At 38.6% G+C, this 22,588-nt stretch overlaps 1 protein-coding gene across 3 annotated transcripts in view; it reads left to right on the top strand.

Annotated features, from left to right (window-relative positions):
• ANK3 (ankyrin 3, node of Ranvier (ankyrin G)) overlaps nt 1-22,588 on the top strand; it is a 662,526-nt gene that overhangs the window by 554,367 nt on the left and 85,571 nt on the right. For all 3 annotated transcript variants that reach the window (XM_006895588.1, XM_006895587.1, XM_006895589.1), the window contains one exon: nt 3,957-4,059. In XM_006895588.1, the coding sequence (XP_006895650.1) occupies nt 3,957-4,059 (103 nt within the window). The remainder of the gene's footprint in view (nt 1-3,956; nt 4,060-22,588) is intronic.

Raw genomic sequence — 22,588 nt, 5'->3', positions numbered from 1 at the left:
TGCTTATGTGTAATTCGTTTATTTTTTTACATTGGCAGCTCATGTTATGCTCAGAAAAAAAAGTTTAAATCTATAAAATATGTGTTTTTAAAAGCACATTTTGAGAACGTTAACAAAATACTCTGAGTGTAACATTATAAAGGGATACATTAAATGTATTATTCATTCAATCATAACTTTTCTTTTTCTTTTTTTCTCTGTCTGATTGTTTTGCTTTCTATCTCTCTTCTTTCTTTCTTTCTAAAAAAATACTGTAACATAGTCCCAAGGTCAGGTAAGAAGATATGGCACTTGTGCAGTGTTTCTCCCTCCCTGGCTCATTGTCCATTTTTCTTTTATTCAGCATTGTGATGTGGTGTGCTGTGAGGTGCCCTGATGTGCTTTTTATTTTCTTTTTTGACCCCTGCTCAGCTTTAGCAAATCAGTTTTGTGCTTCTTAGAAAATTAGCAAGTAACACCATCTATGATAAGAAATGTTACTTAGGAAGAATTGAATACTTGAGGAATGTCTTTGCTTTCACAAATTTTGTAGAATGCATGAAATAACTGAGACAGTTCACTGAGTCTAAAGAAAAGTCTTGTTTACAAGGCTGCTTATTTGCTGGTGGCTGTTTTATTTGAGTTGGGCTAGGTATATTGAGATGATTCTAGAATTCTGAGGCATGCATTTCTTCCTAATACTTCCCGAGTTTAACACTTAGCATATATGGATGGCTACAAATAATATAGTTAATAGTAGTTTAAAATATTTGAATGTTTTCTTTACCCATGTAATAAATCCTCAAATTTAGGAGTAGCTGAAAAATACTTTGATAAATCAGGGATTTAAAATGAAGTTTGATGACCTTACTTCTGGGCTCCATCTGTCCAATATGTGTTAGACTGGGTCCATCAGGAATAAAATTTTAGACCTAAAATAAAATTAAGACATCTCCAGGCTCTTCCCTTCAAAGCTCTCCATTCTGGGCTCTGCAGTTGTTTTGTAGCATGTGTAGGGAGTTTGTGTAGGTAGTTAAAAGAAGGAAAAGGTGTTCAAATAGTATCAATAAATCATTGTTTCTGCCTTCAAGTTGGTTACCAGATGCATGGTAACCTCTACACAAAGGGACAGAACGCAGCCAGTCCTGCACCATCCCCATGAGTTGTTGAAATTCATACCCTTGTGATCTTCTGATGTATTTACAAGTAGAAAGTAAAATTTATATGTAGTTTTTAAAATGTAAATGTTTGTCCATATCTACCATAATCCTACCTCACAAATCAACTTATTTCTACATTTGGCTCTGGGAACGGTAGTGTACAGAAAGTCTAAGCTTTCTCATCTCACATCCTGTGGAAAATGGAGCCTTGATATGAGTAGTTAGAAGGTGAAGTGTCACATGATAGCCATTAAATTAATTCAATAAAATGAAAATTTACTTTTTCAATTGCACTTGCCACATTTCAAGTACTCAGCATCCCTGTGAGCCAGTGACCTCTCTATTGGGTAGCACAAATCCAGAGCATTTCCGTAAATGTAGAACGTTGTATTGGGCAGTGTTAAGTTGGAGAGCAGAGAGAGACAAGTCCTGTTCTTGGGAAGCTTACAGTCTGTTGGGAAGAAGGTAATGGGCCAGAAGCATAAGTAACAGATACATTTGCAACTGAATTGGAAGACAGGAGAGTAAAAGTTATTGAGTGACGTGATACAGAAGGTCCAAGTGTGTGGTGGTCAGAGCCACAAGACTGACTTAGGTTTGTTCTTACCCACAGAGATAATGTTTACCACTTTTACATCTAAATTGCAAGTTTCTGGTATTGTTTCTGGATAATAATGGCTGCTCCAGAAGGATTTGCTGAAGACTTTTTGTAATGACTCTGCATAATATTGGTTATTATCCTTTCTTTGGATCAGAGATTTCTTTGCGATTCAGATGAAAGCTAACTCTCAAGTCTTCTCTTCTAAGAATATGTCTCCTCATTTGCATAGAGACTTAAGTAACATCTATAATATCAAGGGTCTCTGCAACTTGATAAAAGAGTATATCCACTTTATGTGGGTAAGGAGTTGTGCTTCCAAACCGAAGGTTTGGATTCACCAGCTGCCCCTCGGGAGAAAGATGGGCAGTCTTTTCCTGTATGGTTTATAGCCTTCTAAAACCCACTTAGAGACTCAGCTATGAGTCAGTTCCGACTCGATGGCAATGAGTTTATGGTTTTGGAGAGTAACCTTGTATCCTTTGCTGCGATATCTTGCACTTTTTTGTGCTTAGCAGATACCACCATTTTTTACTTCTTCTTCTTTTTTTTTTAATCAAGGGCAAGTGCGTAGCAACCTACCTGGCTTTGAACAAGGCTGCCAGCACCATTTTCCCAACAGCCTGTGCTCGCCTCATGTCTCTGTGCCACGTTTGTCTTCACAGTATTTCATACATTTTCATAATGTCAGTGCACATCTAAGGTCGCAGAGTAGCATAAACCTAAACTGGGCACTGGAAGCCAAAAAAATCCACATGATCCACTTTATAACACTCTTCACTTTATTGTATTAGCCCAGAAACAAGCCTCCAGTCTCATTGAGGTACACCTGTACAGAGTGGGGGAAAGAAATAATTTTGTGCAAAGCAGATCATCTCTATTTACTCATTGTTCGCTCTTTTCCCTGTGAAGCATACACAAGGAGAGGCCAATGTCTGCTGATTCAACCAGTAAAGATAACAAAGAGCCATTTTTAGATACAGACAACTTTTCACTAATACAGACAGTGAAACGAAGCTTGCCTAATGCAGCTGTGGTCCTTGTGGTCCTTGTCCCACACATCAAAGAGGACGACTACAAAACAAATAGAGCAGATGAAGATACTAATAGTGGGTTACCCCTTTGTGGATCCTACTGTAGATTGCCGCTGAGTGGTTTAGCACTATTCCAAGGTCAAGGCACAAAAACTTAGACTTTTTAGAACCAAGAGGCCATGAGAGACAGAACAGTCACCCAGGTGAGATAGGTAGGCAAAAGGGAGATGGCCTCCTAGCAGGTCCTCCCAAGTCTCTTGTTCCCTGTATTCCTGAAGGTTCACAAGACATCCTGCTTGAGAAACAGACTGCCTGAGACTCAACTCTTTGGCTGCATGGCCTGTGTGGGTAGAAATGCGCTGGCTGACCAAACTGTCAGAGCAGAGCTGTTCCCTTAAGTCACTGGCATTTTGTTGAGAGGTCAATGTGGTGAGTGGTGCTTCCGAAGGCAGGGAGACACACCCTGTAGGCAGTTTATAGAATGTCTGGAGGGCTTGAGAGATACTAGGAAGGAGGACAGTAGAAGTTAGAGATAAAAAGGATAGAGCAAATCATCTTTCCGGCAGGAAAGATGAGATAATCCTCAGACTTGGAAATTGACTTTTTCCTCGAGGCCAGGAAGATAATAAAGAAGCTCATATTGACCCTACTTATTTCTTAATGTTTTCAATGAGTAGTATCTAGAAACCTTATAAACAGATGTGTTAAAGGTAGATCTGTTTCTCAAAGACTTATAAACAGTCCCATTTAAAGCAGATGGAATTCCCCTCAATAGTGCAAACCTGGCATGTATGGATCAGAGAAAATCTTACACAAGGTCTTAGCTTAGGAAAATCTCGGTTAAATTATCTGGAGTCATCTGGTTCTTCTCAATTGTCATGCTGGTTCGGTTATCATAGTGGAACATCCACAGTGTTTCATGCATTTCATCTTGTCAACAGATTTAACACCAATTGGCCTGATGAAAAAACCAAACATACAATGATACCTGGTTATGAGGTTATCTAAACTCAAGAGATTTCCTCAAATACAAGAGATTTTGGTTTTGACAAAGTCTTTTCCAGAACAACCTTTGTTGATATTTTTAGCCATCTTTGCCTGTTCTTCAGATTGCATGCATTAATTTTCTTTTATTCATCTCATCATCATCTACCACTGTTGAATGGTTAACTGTAAATACAACAGCCTCCGCTCCTTCAGTTCGGATAGGTCTTACACTTTGAACAGAAGCTCCTATGCTCGGGACAGCATGATGATTGAAGAACTCCTTGTACCATCCAAAGAACAGGTAGGCATACTTTATCATTTTTTTAATTGTTGTGAAAAATGTTTGGTTTTGCCTTGGCAAATCTTTTGGTTCACTCAAAAAGTAGATGTATTATACCATAGCAGACCCTTCACAGGTGAGTCCCTAAAATGTCAGAAAAGACTTAAAAATCATAGGAAAAGCCTAGATCCTTTTATTCTCAAAAGATCAGATCTATTATAGGTTTGTTTGGTGTTTTTGGTTTTTTCCCCCAAGAAGAGATAATGAATGGTAGCTCAAGTTGCTGATGCTATTTGTGCAAATATTGTGCTAAGAAAACAATATATGCATGCTAGAATATGCTAGAATTGTTTTTAGCAAGTGACTGTTTCCTTGTATGTGATTAATAGCCTCTGAAAACCTAGAAAAAGCTAGAGGGTCAGCTATGAGTCGGTTCTTACTCCACTGTGATGGGTTGTTGAGATGAAACATTTGCTTGGTCATGTATTTGATCCTTTACCTTCAAATTGATGACACTTCTCAAGATAAACGAAAAAAACTTCACTGTCACTGAATCAAAACTGACACATAACTGACCCTCCAGTGGGTTTTTGAGACTCTTGATAACATGAGAAGAGATTGTCCATCTTTCTCCCAAGGAATCCCTGGTTAATTTTAACCTTCTGCCTTTGAATTAGTGATTCAATTCCCTACCTACCGGGCTGAATATATTTGCACTCCAATCCATAAGGCATGCAGTTAGAATCCACCAGTTGCTTCTTGGGAGAAGGATGGGCATTCTCTTCCTGTGTGTTTAAATAAATGCCTCTGAAAACCCACTGGAGGGTCAGCTATGGGTTGGTTCTCACTCAACAGTCCACAACAGTGACAAATCGAATCTAGAGGAGCTCTATTGGTGTAGTTCTTAGAGAATTGTGCTGATAACCCAAAGGTAGTGTTTCTGGAGGCTGGAATCCACCAGCAGTTACAAAGAAAGAAAGGATAGTTAATTTTCTAGATATAGGCAATACTTGGTTTTAAATATTTACATTAGTGATTTGATTGCAGATTAAATTATTTGGAACAAAATTTTCATTTTAAAGATGACTTATAATATTTGCCGAATGGAAGTAAATTATGAAACTATGCTGGACTGATTCACTGCATAGTCAAGGCAAATAAATGGTAGTTAGTTATCAGAGCCAAATTAGAAATTAAGCAGTCCAGCCCTTGAGACTCCCACGTGTCTGGAGTTACTAGTTTCCAGACATGCAGATGTGCATTGTACTACAATAAGTAAATGTATTATTATCTTCTGTCTTACAATTCATGTATTATATTCTCAGGACGTTCTTAGCAAGCATGTCTTCCAGAGATTAATGAAGTGGTTATTCAATATTTGCACATTCAAAAACCTTTCGTAAAATTATTACAGGTATAGTTGTATGCCATGAATTTAGCGTATCTCGTGAGTGTTGAAGCTCAGCCTTTGGGTGGGAGGTATAGCTCAGCTACTTGTTGACATTTACTGAAGAACTTGGTCAACTGGGGTTGTTACCCTGTACTCTAGTACTCCTACTCTCTTCATGTTCTCAGCTGAAATGTTAGTAGATATTTTGATAATATTTATGTTCATAGGAATTCCTTTTGTTCTTTTTTCCCTAAAAACACCTCCCAAAACTTCTAAACACTTTATATAAAACTCTTCCATAAGTGCTTGGAGATAAAACATTTGCTTAATTCTATAATGTGGCATCTACTTCCAAAACAACATGCCTCCAGAACCTATGAACTTTGATAAATGTCAATAGTTGTAGAGGGGCTTTAGGCCTTTGGTTCTTAGGGTCACTATGAGTTGTGCTCAACTCGAAGGCAATCAACAACAATAACCTTTATTATAGTTCAGTGATGAAAAATCTTAATATTTATGTCTATTTTACCTATGATTTTCAAAACAGTCTTTCTCCAAAATAATCTTTTTTAAGCTTGAAAATGGAATAAAGGCTTCCATAGAATTCCTTACTGTTAGATTTTACGCTATGCTATCAGTCCTCAGAGTTGTTTTAACAAATAAGGGTGGAAAATGAGTATTTGCTCAGCTCTTTAAAGTTAACTTTCTGGTTCTGATAGGTTTATTTATGCATTTTTTTTTCCAGTAAGAGTAGACCTCACCATCAAAACAGCACAATTGCCCTTTGCCTATCCTGGTGCTGATTAATCAGTTTGCACACTGACTACAGTTAAAGTACAGTTGAGGCCCGGGATGATTAGCTTACGGAGTTCCCCCCTTCCTGGAAGCCTGTGTTCGTGGAAAGCCACTGTGGGCACCAGAGATGGGGTGGCAAGAGGTAAACCCACCTCTGGTGCCAGCTTGGCTTTAACCATGATTAATCTATAACTACCTAAGTAAGTCCTTCCTGAATAGTCAAGAGTGGACTATTTTTACTGTGATACTGTATTTTCCATTAGTCTATTTTTTTTTTAAATCTTTCTGTTTACCTGTGAAGGAGTCATGGTGGCACAGTGCAGAATATGATTGAGCTGAGAACCAAAAGGTCAGCAGTTCAAGACCATTAGTTCAAGTCCCATGTTCTACCCCATAATGCTTCCCATTTGTTTTAATGTCAAATATTCGAGTTCCTGTGGATTGGAGTTGGTTTTTGTGGTGCTAGGAATGAGGTTGTGTATATGTAGGGCATACCACTTGCGTCCTGGTGGAACAGTGCTTAAATAACTGGCTTCTAACTGAGGTCAGCATTTCAAGTCCACCGGCCGCTCAGTGAGAGAAAAATGTGACAACCTACTTCATTAAAGATTTACAGACTTGGCAACCCCAGAAGGGTCACTATGCATTGGAAACAACTCAGTAGCTCTGGGTCATTTATTTATTTACCTGTTAATTAAATAGAATCCTCATTGGTCAAAAGATCTCATTATTTAAATCTGAATCTCAACCCTGACTACTCTGTGTGGGTGTGCATATTTCATGTGTATTATTTCACTTATTTTTTTTTTACACCAATCTTATTTGTTTTTTAAATTTACATTGGTTTGCATACAAAGTAACTGACCAGTGTTAAAGAACATCTTTCGTGGCAAACAATGTTAAAGAGATAGTTTCTCAGTTCCTGATTTAAGGAACCTCAACTGAACACTAGACATATGATTTTCAAATGCACCCCAGGGTTAAGAGCCACTAAACGGTGGGATTGAAACCACTATGGCCAAGTTCGCAGTCATGCGTGTTTTAAAGTACTCCCATTTAGAAACCCCTGACTTAAAGCATTCTGACCAGAATCCTTTTATGTGTTGGTAAGTCAACATTTAATGTATATGCTTTATGTATTTGCTTATGTAAGTTTTTCCTGGTGGACGTCTGTTGTTGGAAACATTTCTTTCCAATTAAGATTTTTTAATTAAAAATCTAGTGATGACTCTAAAAGCTGGTAGTCTGGAATGAATGTCACAGACTGGTCCTTTCACTTCTGAAATGATATAACTTATATGATGACTGTAGGATGGACTAGTCCCATTACACAAATGGAATGCTATGCAATGGATGCCATAAGCGTCAGAGGATAGAAAGATTGTGACATGGATGGTGCTAGTATCTAAGCTCCCAAAACATGAAAGGCAACATTCTCAGTGTTCTACAAGCACAAACACATTTGCGTTTTGCAACAATTCTATGAGATAATGCTTATAGGAATGCATTAGGAAGAGAACAAGGTAAGACATAGATAGGCTTGGTAACTTACTCCCAGGGACACAGCCAGTCACTGACACACTCAGTACAGGACCCTGGCTCCAGGTTTACCCCCTCCCACCACACATTACAGTGTTTTGTGTGAAAAAGAAGTCAGGCCAAGAATCTTACATTCTGTTATCCAGGATCTTACACTCCTTCTAGCATTGATAATGTAGCTGTAATATCATTATCTTGTTCTGTTTTGTAGTATGACAGATTATGGTGGAATACCAGTGTCTTTCTTTATGCTTACAATTCTATTATAGTATGCTTTGACCTTTTTTCATGTGTTTTAAAAGGAATAAATAGAACATATTCAGCAAAAAGTTAGAAAGATCATGAGGCACTAAGAACGATGACATGTAAGGCATCATTAAAGGAATAGAAATATTTCACCCATAGATTGATAAAGCAGGAGAAAGATGGGCACTCTCCTCTCAAATGATTTACAGCCTCTGAAAATTCACTGGCGAGTCATCTGTGAGTCAATTCAGGCTCGACAGCACGTTAATAATAGCAACATAGATTGATAATGAGATGGAAAACCCCCAATATTTCAGTTAACAGCCCAACTTGTAACACACTGCACCATCAGGTATCCAGACATCTGGTGAACTAGGCAGTGTGTTACATCACACCTCCTTTGAGTTTGTACAAGTAGCTCTTAGAATGGTGAGTGTCTCAGGTAGGCAGAAACATTTTGTTGTTTGGGTCTTTTTGTTTGTTTTTTAATTTTTCTGGATCATGGAGATTATTGAGAAAAGTGAAATCAAAGCCAGTCAAATACAATATAAAATTGAGGTTTTGCCTTTTTGGGGGGAAAACTCCCCACATCCATGGGAGTTGTAAACTGTAAAGATGGTGTAAGTCTGAAACTGCTGGAAGTTACCATAAGGAGAACTTTCACTGAAAGTGATCCATTGCTGATAGGAAAATCCAGGCTGAAGAGAAAGGGTTGCTGGCATCATTTGAGCCCTTGAATCCAGGAGAATGTGGAGATGTTTCCTGTGTAACAGGCAGCAATGGCTCTCCATGTGTCCCCACTCTGGGAGTGCATACCAAAGAGAATTTGATCTGAGTTTGGGTTACATTAATGAGCCTGCTACTGGTGGTTGTCAGACCTGGCTTGTACAGCCACATGTAAGAGTCTTCTAGCATCAGGAAGGGCCATTTGGCCTTGGAGTTCCATTGTTTTGTACTTTCTCTTTAGAAAGAATCACAATTTAAGAAAAAAATAACAGGGAAAGAAGTGCTATGATTTCAGAGGATAGTTACAGACTAGGGTCTAGCTTATACCTCTGGTGGCCTAGTAGTAAAAAATGTTGCTGCTAATGCAAAGGCAGGCAGTTCAAATCCACCAGGGACTTCATGGGGGAAAAGATGGTGAGTCTCCTCCAGTGTGATTCACAGCCTCTGAAAACCTGCTGGATGTTCAGTTATGAGTCAGTTCTGACTCCATGGCGCATAACAACAACAAGCAAAAAAAAATATTTAGAATCAAGTTTCTTGAGAACAATCTACCACTCCAGAGTGAAGATCCACTATTTCCTTTGAGTTGCCCTGGTTTCAGAACAGTCGTCTTTAGAGACAGTAATGCTGGTTCTCTCTCTCCTCTGCTTCCTCTTAACTATATTCGTCTTGCCTACTGTCAAACCCGATTTGCTCACATGATTTTTGTCAAAGGGGATGAGCACTAAGGGATGGAGGGTTCAGCCACAGTATTGTGTAGGCAGCTGCGTGAGTTGAATTCTCACTGCAGAAAGATCTCAGAATTTGATATTGAAGGCCTGCTTTTAGCCAAAGCACCTTCCACCACGTAATGTTTCCCTTTTATCTCATGACCTCATATTCCAGTTTTTTTGGATTGCTGTTGTTTACTATCAAGTCAGAACTGACCCCTAGCAGCCCCTCCAGTGGGTTTTCAGCCGCAGTTTAGTCAAATGGGATGAAATTGCCCAGCCTTCCCTAACAGAGCAGCTGGAGGATTTGAACAACGTGCCTTTGGGATCGTAGCACAGCTTCTCACCAATAGGCCACCAGAGCTCCCATCTTTTGAGTTAGACTTGATTTTTGTTACACCAAGAGTAGTGTCATGCATCTTTAGTCCATGTTATGCTATCTATATACAGTTTGATATATTAGCATTCAGGGTGCACATCGCAGGAGTCCTGGTTGCGCAGTGATTAAACACTTAGCTGCTCACTGGAAAGTCGGCAGTTCAAGCCCACCAGCTGCTCAGCGGCAGAAAGATGTGACAGTCAGAATCATCCTGCTTTGGAAATCATTTAAGGTGGTTCTACTCTGCCCTTTATGGTCACTGTGAGTATACGGTGTTTGTGTGCTAACTGAAAGTTCTTCAGAAGACATTTTATCTTTCTTTCCCCCACCCCCCATATTAAAGAACACTATTTTATTGTAATTATTCAGGTATTCATGCTTTAACATTCTAAAAAGAGACCTATACCCTGTTCTTATTTAGAGAGAAAGAGAATAACATCATGGATTAGAATTCCTCATTGCCTGATTTCTTGATTTAACCTCTAACAGCTCTTTCTGTGTGGTATTTTTGGTTTGAGGTGGTTTGTTGTTGTTGTTGTTTTCATTTATTGAGATTTTGATGAAAGTTTCTAGAGAACTTGGATTTCTATTCATTCATTGTTGCACATTTTCCTCCCTGCCACCCCTCCCCCAAGTTCACTTTTTTCTTTGGAATAAAATTCTTTCATTGTTATACAGACCCCCCCACACACACACACACACCTGTCCACTTTACTATGCATCTTTTATTCTGGGCTCTTGTTATGCCAATAATACCTAATCATATATTCCTTTTATACACTTCTCTCCCTTGTTTGTTTCAGTGCCATGTGCATTATTTATCCCCTCTTTTCTTAGTTTCTCTCCAACCCTCATGTGGCATTATGCAATATTTGTCTTTTTGTGACTGAAATATTTTATTCAGCATAATGTCCTCCATGGTCACCCATTTTGTATAATATTTAATGAGTTCTTTGTTTTTCAGTGCTGTATAATATTCCATTGTGTGAATATACCACAGATTCTCTATCCATTCGTTTGTTGATGAGCACTTTGGTTGTTTCCAACACTTTGCTATTGTGAACAAAGCAGCAGTAAACATGGGAGAGCATGTATCTGCTTAAGTGGCAGTTCTGGTTTCTTTAGGGTATATTCCTAGTAGTGGAATTCCCACCAACTATTGAGTAATGGTCCCAGTGTCTCCACAACCTCACCAACATTTGTTGTTTGCTGTTCTGTTGAACTTTACTATTCTTACTGGGATGAGATGATGTCTTACATTTGTTTTGATTTGCATCTCTCTTAGAGCTAGGGATTTTGAGCATTTCCTTATGTGTCTGTTGGCCATCTGAATGTCTCCGTTGAAGTGTTCATATCTGGTGTCTATTTTTCAATTGGGTTGTTTATTTTTTTATCTTGTTGTGGCGCTTGAGTATTCTATAAATTCTAGATGTAAGTCCCTTATCTGACATGTCATTACTAAATATTTTTCCCCAGTCTGTGGCTTCTCTTTTTACCCTGTTGGAGAAGTTTTTGGATGTGCATAGAGATTTGATTCTTAGAAGGTCTGATTCGTCTATTTTATCCTCTCCTCTCCTGGTTGTAGGTTTTTCAGGATGCTTGGAAGACTGTCAAGCTGTGGATTAGTGTTTCTAGGGTTCTTCCAAGCTTTTCTCTAATGAAGTTTATAGCCCTTGGTTTAGTCCTGGGTCCTTGATCCACTTTGAGTTGGTTTTTGTATATGAAGTGAGGTGTGGGTCTTGTTTGAGATTTCTGCAAATGGTTTTCCAACTTTGCCAACATTGTTAAAAAGGCTGTCATTTCCCCACTTAACCGATTTCATCTCCTTGTCAAAAATCAGTTGTCCATAGATAGATGGGCTGCTTTCTGTGTTTGCAATTCTATTCCATTGATCTATGTGTCTGTCATTGTACCAGTACCACGCTGTCTTGACCACCATGGCAGTGTAGCAGGATTTAAAATCAGGGAGTGAGATGCCTTCTACCTTGTTTCTCTTTTTAAGGAGTGCTTTGCTTATTCGGGGCCTCTTTCCATTCCAAATTAAATTGGAGATTGCCTTTTCCATGTCATGGAAGAATGGAATTGGATTTGTACTGAGATTGTATTGAACATGTAGATTGTCATTTTCACAATATTGAGTCTTCCTATCCATGAGCAAGGGATATTCTTCCACCTCTCCAGTTCTTTTTTTTGTTTCTTGTTTTGTAATTTTCTTTGAATAGATTCTTTATGTTTCTAGTTAGATTTATTCCCAAGTATTTAATCTTATGGTTAGCTATTGTGATGGGTATTGTTTTTCTTAGCTCCTGTTCTACATTCTCCTTGTCACTGTAGAGAAATCCAGTTGTCTTTGTCACTGTACAGAAATCCAATTGATTTTTGTATGTTGATCGTGTATCCTGCTACTTTGCTATATTGGTCAACTATGTCCAATAGTTTTTTGCTGAGTCTTTTGTGTTTTCTAAGTATACTATCATTACATCTGCATATAGAGATATTTTTACCTCCTCTTTGCCAATTTTGATACCTCTTATTTCCTTCTTTTAACTTGTTGCTACCACTAAAACTTCAATACACTATTGAAAGGAGAAGTGATAGTGGGCATCCTTGTCTGGTTCCTGTTCTCAAAGGGAATGCCTTTAACTTCTCCATTGAGAATAACGTTGGCTCTCAGGTTTGTATATATACTTTCTATTATGTTGAGGAAATTCCCTTCTATTCCTATTTTGTTGAGTGTTTTAATCAGGAAGGAGTGTTGAATTTTGTCGAAGGCCTTTTCTGCATCAATTGATAGAATCTTGTGGTTCTTGTTCTTTGCTTTGTTAATGTGATGAATTACACTGATTGTTTTTCTTACATTGAACCATTCTTGCATACCTGTTATGAATCCCACTTGGTCATGGAGAGTCATATTTTTGATGTATTGTTGGATTCTGTTGACCAGGATTTTATTCAGGATTTTTGCATCTATGTTCATGCGAGATATTGCCTTATAGTTTTCTATTTTGGTGGTGTCTTTACCCGGTTTTGGTATCAAGACTATGTTTGCTTCATAGAATGAGTCTGGGAGAATTCCACCTTTTTCTATTTTCTGAAATAGTTTATGTAGAATTGGTAATAGTTCTTCTCTGAATGCTTGATAAAATTTACTTGTAAAACCATCTGGTCCAAGGCTTTTTTTGTCTGGAAGTTGTTTTATTACCTCTTCAATTTCTTCTTTTGTAATGAATGGGTCTGTTCAGGTGTTCAATTTTGGTTTATCTCAGTTTAGGTAAGTTGTGATTTTTCCAAATATTTGTCCATTTCCCCTAGGTTTTTGTGTTTGAGTATAATTTTTTGGAATATTCCATTGTTAACCTTTTTATGTTAGTTGGTTCCATTGTGACATTACTTGTTTCACATCTTATTCAAATTATTTGCATCTTTTCCTTCTTTTGTTAGTTTTGCTAGTGGTTTGTCAATTTTATTGACATTTTCAAAGAACCAACAAAACGTATTGACATTTTCAAAGAACCAACTCCTGGTTTTGTTGATGGTTTCAATTGTTTTTCTGTTTTCTATTTCATTTCTTTCTGCCCAAGTTTTTATAATTTCCATTTTCTTGGAGAGTGTTGGGTTTTCTTACTGTTCTTTTTCAGTTTGTTGGAGATGTTGGGTTAGAGAGTCAATAGTTATTTTTTTTCCTGTCTTTTAATGTGTTTGCTTATTAAGTGACCTGTAAGTATTGCTTTGGCTTTCCCAAAAGTTTTGGTGAGTTGTGTTTCATTGTCATTTGTTTCAAGAAACCTTTTAATTTCATTTTTTAAAAAAAAATTTCTCCTAGTATCCACTCATGTTCAAGCAAGGTGGCATTCAGCTTTCAGATGTATGTTTTTTTCCTTCTTTATCCTCTTGTTATTAATTTCTAATTTTGTAGCATTGTGGCCTGAGAAGATGCTTTGTATTATTTGTATGGTTTTTACAATTTGTTTGCTTGCCTTGTGACTGAATATGTGATCTATTCTGGAGAATGTTCCATGCACATTGGAGAAAAAAGTGTTTTTGGGGGATGCATTAGCCTATAAATATCTATTAGATCAAATTCGTTTACTGTGTGATTTAATTCATCAGTGTCTTTGTTGAGTTTCTTTCTGGAAGTTCTGTCTTAAGAGTGGTGTATTGAAGTCTCCAACTGCTATAATAGTGTTAGCTATTTCCTTTTTCAGTTTTTTTAATGTTTATTTTATATATTTTGCAGTTCTTTTATTTGGTGATACTTTATCTTTCTAAGAGCTAGTCAATTTCAATTACGTCAGTAATAGTGAAGAATACTTAATCTCAAACAGTAACTGTGCCTTCCTCTTCTATCAGTTCCCTTCCTCTCTCTCCCCATCTCCCCAACCCCATTTTCCCCAGCACCTTCCTCTTGTTTTTGCTCCAACTAGTTTCTAAGAGATGTTCAGAAATGTGTATGGTGGCAGCAGGTAGCTTGTCTGGGTTTTTAGTTTTTGCTCACAATAGTCCCCTGGATGATAAGCAGCTTTGACTGGTGACATTTGATATGATGCTTTCTCCCTTTAAAGTGCTTGGCCAGCATTACTCAGGTGATCTATTCAACACCTCCACAGATTGGTCTGCAAGATTACAGATTGTGTTTTTAAGGCAGAGGGGTTGACATTGAAAGCTGCTTAAGGTAGTACAGGTGGTTTAGATGTTTTGAGTTACCTGTTGCCCTGTGTGCAATTGTTCAGTCCTCAGCTTCCTCATTAACCTAGATTTCCCATGTTTTGTTGAAATTTCTATGTAATTGTTCTTGAAATCAATCACATTAGGAAAGCTCAAAAATGTTATGTGAATCTCAAAATGAATCTTACTCAAAAGCTCATTCATTGGCTTTGAGACAGAACCAGCTACTGGCTGACCCTCTAGCAGTTTTTCAAAGGCTGCAAATACACGGGGGAGACTGCCCATCTTTAGTCCATGGATCTGCTGCTGGATTCGAAGCAGCAGCCAGGTGCCACTTTGGGGTAGCAGTGCAACTTCCTTCATACTATGCCACCAGAGCTCTTAAGGAAACAATATTTGACTTCAAGCAAAGAACTGATGAAAAAGAAATATTTTAAGACTAATAAATAGTCTTTTAAAAAGGCCTGCATTCTCTGTTACAGTAAATGTTTGATTTTCATTTTGTTTTGCTCCTTGAATCAGGTTTCTTCTTCTTAGGAAAATTTATTTCTTAAAATAATGTTTCCAACCCCACTGTTAGATTTCCAAACTGATCTACTGCTAAATTGCCAGTTCACTCAGTGCCACTCAGGTCACGGGGGTTATGATATGTTGTGTGATCTCAACTGTATTTCTTTTAAACAGTTTATCCCACTTAATGTTTCAAGTCCACTTATGGAAAACAGATACCATCATTATCTATTTGTAGACCAGAATATTAGGGTTGAAACTGTGTATTTGACTTGCCCATGGCCAAACAGTTTAAAAAAAATGTGTTGTTCTAAGTTTTGTCTCACAAACTTTAAGTATGTTGTTAGGAGAGGCTATACCTTGGCGAGGGACTTCATGCTTAGACAGGTGGAGCCTCAGAGAAAGAATGAAAGGCCCTCAGCCAGATGGATTGATAGTTACTGCAACCATCGTCTCAAATGTGTTGGGCCTAATAAGGATGACAAAGAATAGGATAAGGTCCAGATCTGTTGTTCTTAGGGTCGCTATGAGTCATATGTGACTCAACAGCAACTAACAACAATGTGATCTTCAACTCACTCTTCTGACAATTGCTGTGCTGTCTCTTTCAGTAAGTTCAGTGCAGCATATAAACCAGGGAAAGAGTTAATGATTAGAGAAATATTGGTCAGCAGCTAAAACTCTGTTAACTTATTTCCTAACCCAGTGAGTTAGGAACTTCTATTTTTCACTTCCTCCTTTAGTCTGAAAAGACTCCTGCTGTCCTAAAAAACTGTATAGAGGAATGCAGTGTTACCTAAACTTTAGAAATTAACTTTAGTTATAAACAGCCTGAGACATTTTACTAGCCCTTTTATTGTTTGTATAGCAATTTAGAGTTCAAATCACTTTTTCATTAGTTAGGACACTGCAGTCTCCCAGTGAACTGAGGTAGGTAATACTCCCAATCCTTTATGCTCATTTAGAAATGGAGATTTGGTAAGGTTTTTTACTTAGCACTCACTGAATTATGTAGGGATGTGGCATTAACTCAAACAAACCCACGTTGTCTTATTCTTTGCTGAGGAAATGGACACGCGTGCGAATTCTCTCTGCTTTGACATTGTCTGATTTTTGGCCAAGGTGAAGTTATCCTTGACAAGTCTTTGCTTTCCTGAACTCATAGACAGGTTACATCATACGGCTGTTACTCAACAAAATCCTATTTACCATTTTCCAGATTTATTGTGTCAGGCTTTGTACATGGCCTGTTTACTGTGAGGCTCAATGGATGCTGTTAACATGAATGTGTCACAGCCACTGGTTCATTTTCGATACCAAATCCTGCTCGCCCTAGAGACAGCAGAACTCCACGCCCCAGAGCCAGAAGATTCATTTCTGGACCTTAACTGGCATCAGAGCCCAGCAAGCCACTGAATCTTGGGGTGACTCTTGTTTCTGGCCTGTTTTCTTCCCCGCCTGAACATTTATTCTCAGACCTGAGCAGTTGGGTGTGTGCACATTTGTAAGACCAGTATGTGCTTGCTCTCCTCTTTCATCTGATGAATAGGGCAGTGAGAAACTATTTTTGGAAAGTATTAAGCTCTTGGAGACAGTGATATCATCATTAGTCAGGCTTTGGACTCTACTGAATAATATGTGGTTTAGTAGTATTCTGGACATCACTTCAAGAATGAAAAATGATGGGCCTGTTTGTACCATTTTTACACGGGAGTTAAAGGTCTTATGAAATCAGTGTGATTCCCCCCCCCCCCTTAAAGCAATCTTTCTACTACAATCTTTCTTTCTACTATTGGTTGTCAATTTCACTGCCAAAAGAGAAATGTGGCCTTCTTTTTGATTAGAGAAGACTACTTTCCATTTTCCCCCATGAATGTTTAAAGTCACTCTGAACTTCACTTTACTCAAATATGCAATTATGTAAAAATGGCACAGCAAAGACTTCTGCCCTCCTCTAACAAAGGCCTCTGACCTCCCCTAACAAAGCTCTCTGCCCTCCTCTAACAAAGGCCTCTGACCTCCTCTAACAAAGGCTTTTGACCTCCTTTTCCAAAGGCCTCTGACCTCCTCTAACAAAAGTTTCTGATTCCTCCAACTTTGTGAGAGAAGAGAAAATCACAATCAACTCTGCCCCAGAGCTGATACCCTGAAGCTGACTTCAGACATATCTCCTTGAGCCAACCTTTTATCTAATCCTGACACCAGCCAGTCCCATCACATTACTTCCCTTCCCCTGCTTGGTTTCAGAATTCATTATGATGACCACAGATTATCACAATTGTGAAGTTTCTTAAGGAAGTTATATGTTACAAGTCAGGATCAGGAAAGGTTCAGGGTACAGTTCTTAATTCAGAATCATTTCTAGCTCCCTTCACAGGCAAGCTTCTCCCTTGCCTCTCAGCCTCTCAACCCTCAGCCCCTTGGGCCTCTTGGACTAGACCGACTTCTATGTCTGGACACATGTTACGAAGCTTGTTAGCTTTACCAGCAAGTATCAAGAGGTGGCCTACTCTGCCAGCATGCTTCTTGCCTGAAGACCCCAAGCTTCTTTGCTCCAAGAGTGTTGAGCTTAGCTCTGTCTGGTGCCTAGAAGCTCTCCAGTAGACCTCTTACCAGAAGTCACTCAGCTTTGTCATTTGGTGGGTGAGGAATGCCACTGTGAGGCCTTGTGCTGGTCTTCTGCCTCTGTCTTTGTAGTTGCTATTTCTCTGCCACTACTTCATGCCATTTCTAACCACTGTAGGCATTACAGGTTTCTGTTTCTTGGATCTTGGTGGTTCTCTGCTCTCTACTTCTGGTTCTCTGTTCTTCTTAGTAATCCAGTTTCCCTGTTCCCTCTCTACTTGATTCTTTTTACTTCTATTTCTTGTAAGATACAAGGTGTAACTTAAGCAAGAGTGGTAATGAGTACATTGTACTATACAGACTTGCTTCATTAATATAACAAAACCCTAATCTTTAGTAACATAATTAAATCCTGCTTCATTAATACTTAGATTTCATGTTTTACAGCATGCCCAGATAATATGGACGATAATGATATTTCATTCTCATTGCCATCATGATAGATGGAGAAAGGATTAAAGTTGTCAATGATTTTGTCATGCTTAAATCCACAATCAACATCCTTGGTATCAGCAATCAGGAGATCAGGAGATATATTGCACTGAGCAAGTCTGTCAGGGACCTCTTTCAAAATATTGAAGAGCAATGATTTAAGTTTGAAGACTAAGGTGCACCTGATTCAGGCCATGGTGTTCTCAATCACTTGCTACACATTTGAGAACTGGACAGTGAATAAGGATGGCAGAAGATTAATTGATGCCTTTGAATGGTAGTGTTGGAAAAGAGTATTGAATATCGCATAGATTGCCAAAAGAACAAACAGATCTTGGGAAAAGTAAAGTCACAGTTCTCCTTGGAGACATAGTGGTGAAGCTTTATCTCTCATACTTTGAGTATGTTGTTAGGAGAGGCTATTCCTTGTAAAGGGACACCATGCTTGGAAAGATAGAGGGTTAGTGAAAAAAAAAAAGGAAGATCTCAAATGAGATAGTATACTATGCAGTGGGCTCAAGTGTATCAGAAATGATGAGAATGGTACAAGATAAGGCAGGGTTCAAATATGTTATTCAGAGGGTCAGTATGAGTCACCCTCAACTCAAATACCCAACAACAACAACAACATTGCCATTGAGTTGGAACAAACTCGTATCTGACCCTTTAGAGAGGGATCCCTTTGGGTTATCAGTGTAACTCTCCAGTGACTATGACCTCAGATCACCAATCTTGGCCTTACCATATTGATACATAATATCAACAATTTTAGGTTCTATACACCTTATTTGCCTAGGCCCCACCCAGTCATTGTGTGGTAGCCACAAAGCTCATAGCTGGAAGGGCCAAAACAGTGTCACATAAATGAGGATACTATCACTTCTCAAAAATAATAAATTATGAAGATATAAGGGGCAAGTGAATGTATAGGTCTAGGACAGTCCTTGATACTGAGTAGATGTGGATTAAGTTTGAGTACTGCTGTTAAGAGAGAAACTTGGAAATTTTCTAATCAACTAAGAAGATCTAAGTTATTGAAATGTATTCTTAACATGTTGCTGCAAATGATGGCAAATGTGTTTCTAAGCATGGTTGTCAATTTAAAAAGTGTGCGGCAACGTGTTAATTCTTAAATACAAGTGAACTGCACTGATCATATGATAGAAGCTGTTGTTGTTGTTGTTATGTGCCGTCGAGTCGTTTCCGACTCATAGCGACCCTATGCACAACAGCTCTAAACCCTGCTCTATCCTGTGCCAACCGCACCGCCTCTTACACACCCATCCCGATTACCCCAGTCACCGAATCAATCCATCTCATAGAGGGTCTTCCCCTCCTGCGCTGTCCCTCCACCCTCCCAAGCATGATGTCCCTCTCCAAGGACCCGTCCCTCCTGGCAACATGTCCAAAGTATGTCAGACGAAGCCCCAGAATCTTTGCCTCCAAGGAGTAGCTTGGTTTAATCCTCTCCAAGATGAATCTGTTTGTTTTCCTGGCAGTCCATGGTACATTCAGTACCCTTCTCCAGCACCACAGCTCAAAGGCATCCACTCTCCTTCTGTCCTCCCTAGTCATTGTCCAACTCTCTGATGCATAACAAGCGATTGCAAAGACCATGGCCTGTATCAGGTGCACCTTAGTCTCCCGAGAGACACTGTTGCTCCTGAGTACCTTTAAGAGGTCCCTAACAGCAGACTTTCCCATGATAGAAGCAAGTATATGTAAATATTGAGGTTCTGTACTAGAACTGGAATATCTGTATAAGTTTTTGCTGCTTCCCAGAAAAATGTCACATTTTAACAAATTAGGTAATATAGAGTCCTGTGAAAAATATGAAAATTTTTACATGTGGAAGGAGACATTATTCTAACTCCGCAAATATATTCAGGAGCACAAAACTAGCAAGTGATGTTAGGGTATCTCTAAAGGCACTTGAAATAAGTAAACGTGAGACAATTGCCAAACCATATTATCTCTTTCCTTCATTCCTGATGGAGACCAAGTTGAAGAATAACATAATTTCTTAGCTTACTAAGCCTGCTGACTGAACCCCTCAGTTTGGGAGACCCCCCCCATGCAGTCAGCCCACCCCTCATAGAGATAGACCTTGGGCTTAGAGGAGAACACCAGCCTGCTGTGGTCAAGCTCAAGGCCAAATGAGCCTATCTTGATCTGAGCAGAGACTTCCAAATTACATACCCCCGTCTACCAATTAGATACCCATTCCACATTCCCAGGGCCAAAATGAATAGAAAGGGACAGAGAGAAGTCCCCAGCTACACAGTTGAGTTGTTTTTCTAAGAAGGAAAACTCAACATTCACTAGGTAGTGTTCACCATTAATGTGTAGAAAGGCAGTCTCCAAAGACAAGTCTGTGACTGACCTTCTAAGTTGAACATTTCCATCAAATTCTAAGAATATCCCTCCTTTCTCTAGGAAACCTGATACCAGCCCAGTCCATTTTTATAGCCATCATTATTTGTAGTGTCCTCATTACCATTTTAAATTTCTGTTAGCTCAGCAAAGCTTTTTGTTGGTACTGAAAAGCTACTGGAAGTAAAGTTTTGTGTTGGGACTGTGGTGGTATGTGTTAGATAACACATCAAGTATTGTAGAGTTTATATTGCTTACTATTTACATTTCATATTTCAATTTTAAATATATCCTTATGTGTAGAAAGTATTCTTTGGAGACAGGTAGCTCTTTATTCTACCAATTTAATCTCTGTCTATTAAAATCATGAGTTGAAAGGACTCGCCGTATTTTGTATTTATATCAGCACACTGTAGAAAGAGCATTTTATGTACGTGGGTCCAGATTACGAAAACTCAGTTGAGTCTGCCCATAACCTGAGCACCCCTCCAGTGAGGGCAGAAATTGCCACAGAGGATTAGCATGGCACTTAAAATGCATGTTTAAGTGTTAATGTTTGGGGCAGATGTTGGGATATATCATTGATTATTTTGACTAAGTAGGATGTAGGTTACAATAGAGGCTAATAATGAGCAAAGAATTGCAAAAATGAAGCATTTAAGAAGGGCCTCGAAGGGATGTGAGCTCCCAGTTTGCAAGCGTACTTTGCCTCTATAAATACTTACATGATGGCACTGATGTCTTTTTTGCATGATATAATTCATTGTTTCAATAATTAATGCCACCAGTACATGTTTCAAATAGTACCAAGAGTAAATAATTTACTGCAATTACCAAAGAGGAATGATATTATTTATTTATTATAACTTAAGGGGCGAGGAAGAAAGGAAAATAGGTCCATTGTAAAAAATAACCTCAGGTCCCAAATGGAGGAAATGTGGCTTATCCCAAAGTAAATCCATAAATAAGGCAGAAGGGGAAGTGAGAAGTACTCCTAGTTTATAACAAATATTTTGCTTCTAAATGTTTGATGGTTGCGTTTTCCAATAGCTAGTGTACATAATTAGTACTGAGGCCAAACTAAGAGCAACATCTCATCTCTGGTAAGCCCAGTATAGAATTTGGGAACTTTCTAAAGCAGTATATTGCTATTTGAGGTTAGGACCTTGTTTCTGTGAGTTAAGACAATTTATTATGTAATAAGTAAATGCTTCCTCTCCTATTGAGTGTGAAAAACTATTTTTAGTTCATTCCTGGTTTTTCTAGGACTTAAGTATCAGTTTTAAAAAAGCATCAGTTATTTTAGACAAGTGTTCACCAAATTCTTTTTACACTTTGCTTCAGGACTTTTTTGGGGGAAAAAAAAGTAACTTCTTGTTTGGTGCTGCTGAGTAGACAACAAACAACTCATAGCGATCCTCCAAACAGCAGGTCTGAACCTATCCTGTGCCTTCCTCAGCATCTTTGATATACTTTACCCCATTGTTACAGTGACTGTGTAAATCTCTCTTTTTAAGAGACTTCTTCTCTGACCCTCCACCCTTCCAAGTATGATATCTTTTTGGCCCTCCTGATAATATGCCCTCAGAATGTGAGATAAAGTTTCACCATCCTCTAAGAAGCACCCTGATCGCTTTGTTTGTTGTATTAGTAGTCCAAGGACATTCAGTATACACTTCCCCAAGATTACAATTCAAAGACATCGATTCTTCTTCTGTCACCATTATACTTTATCTAATAGGGAGAGCTCAAGTGGTAAGGAGCTGTGCTACTACTATGCCGAAGGCAGGCAGTTCTCATGCACCAGCTGTTCTGCAGGACAAAGATAGGCGTTCTCCTCCCGCATGATTAAACTGCCCAACTTTCAGTTGTGTATTTGTGATTTAGGGTTAAGCTTTTACGTTTTATTCTTGTCAAAGTTATATACATATAAGCAAAGTCATACACTTCTATAAGACTTACTTCTGAACAGATTCTCCATACATCATTTCAGCTCCCAGTTGTTTTCTTCTACCAGAGGCAACTGCTTAAAAACATTTTTTTCGTAGTAAAAACACTCATCATATTGTATGCTTCTGTCTCTCCAGATATATGCATGTATTGACACTTGTTGCATTTTCCACCGACTGAGTATCTCTCTCTCTCTCTCTCTTTCTCTCT

Source organism: Elephantulus edwardii, unplaced genomic scaffold (assembly GCF_000299155.1).
Source record: "Elephantulus edwardii isolate Elephantulus edwardi_28Jun2011 unplaced genomic scaffold, EleEdw1.0 scaffold00170, whole genome shotgun sequence".
Lineage (NCBI taxonomy): Eukaryota > Metazoa > Chordata > Mammalia > Macroscelidea > Macroscelididae > Elephantulus > Elephantulus edwardii.
The sequence above is the reverse complement of the archived record's forward strand: the minus strand, read 5'-3'. Positions and strand labels throughout refer to the sequence as shown.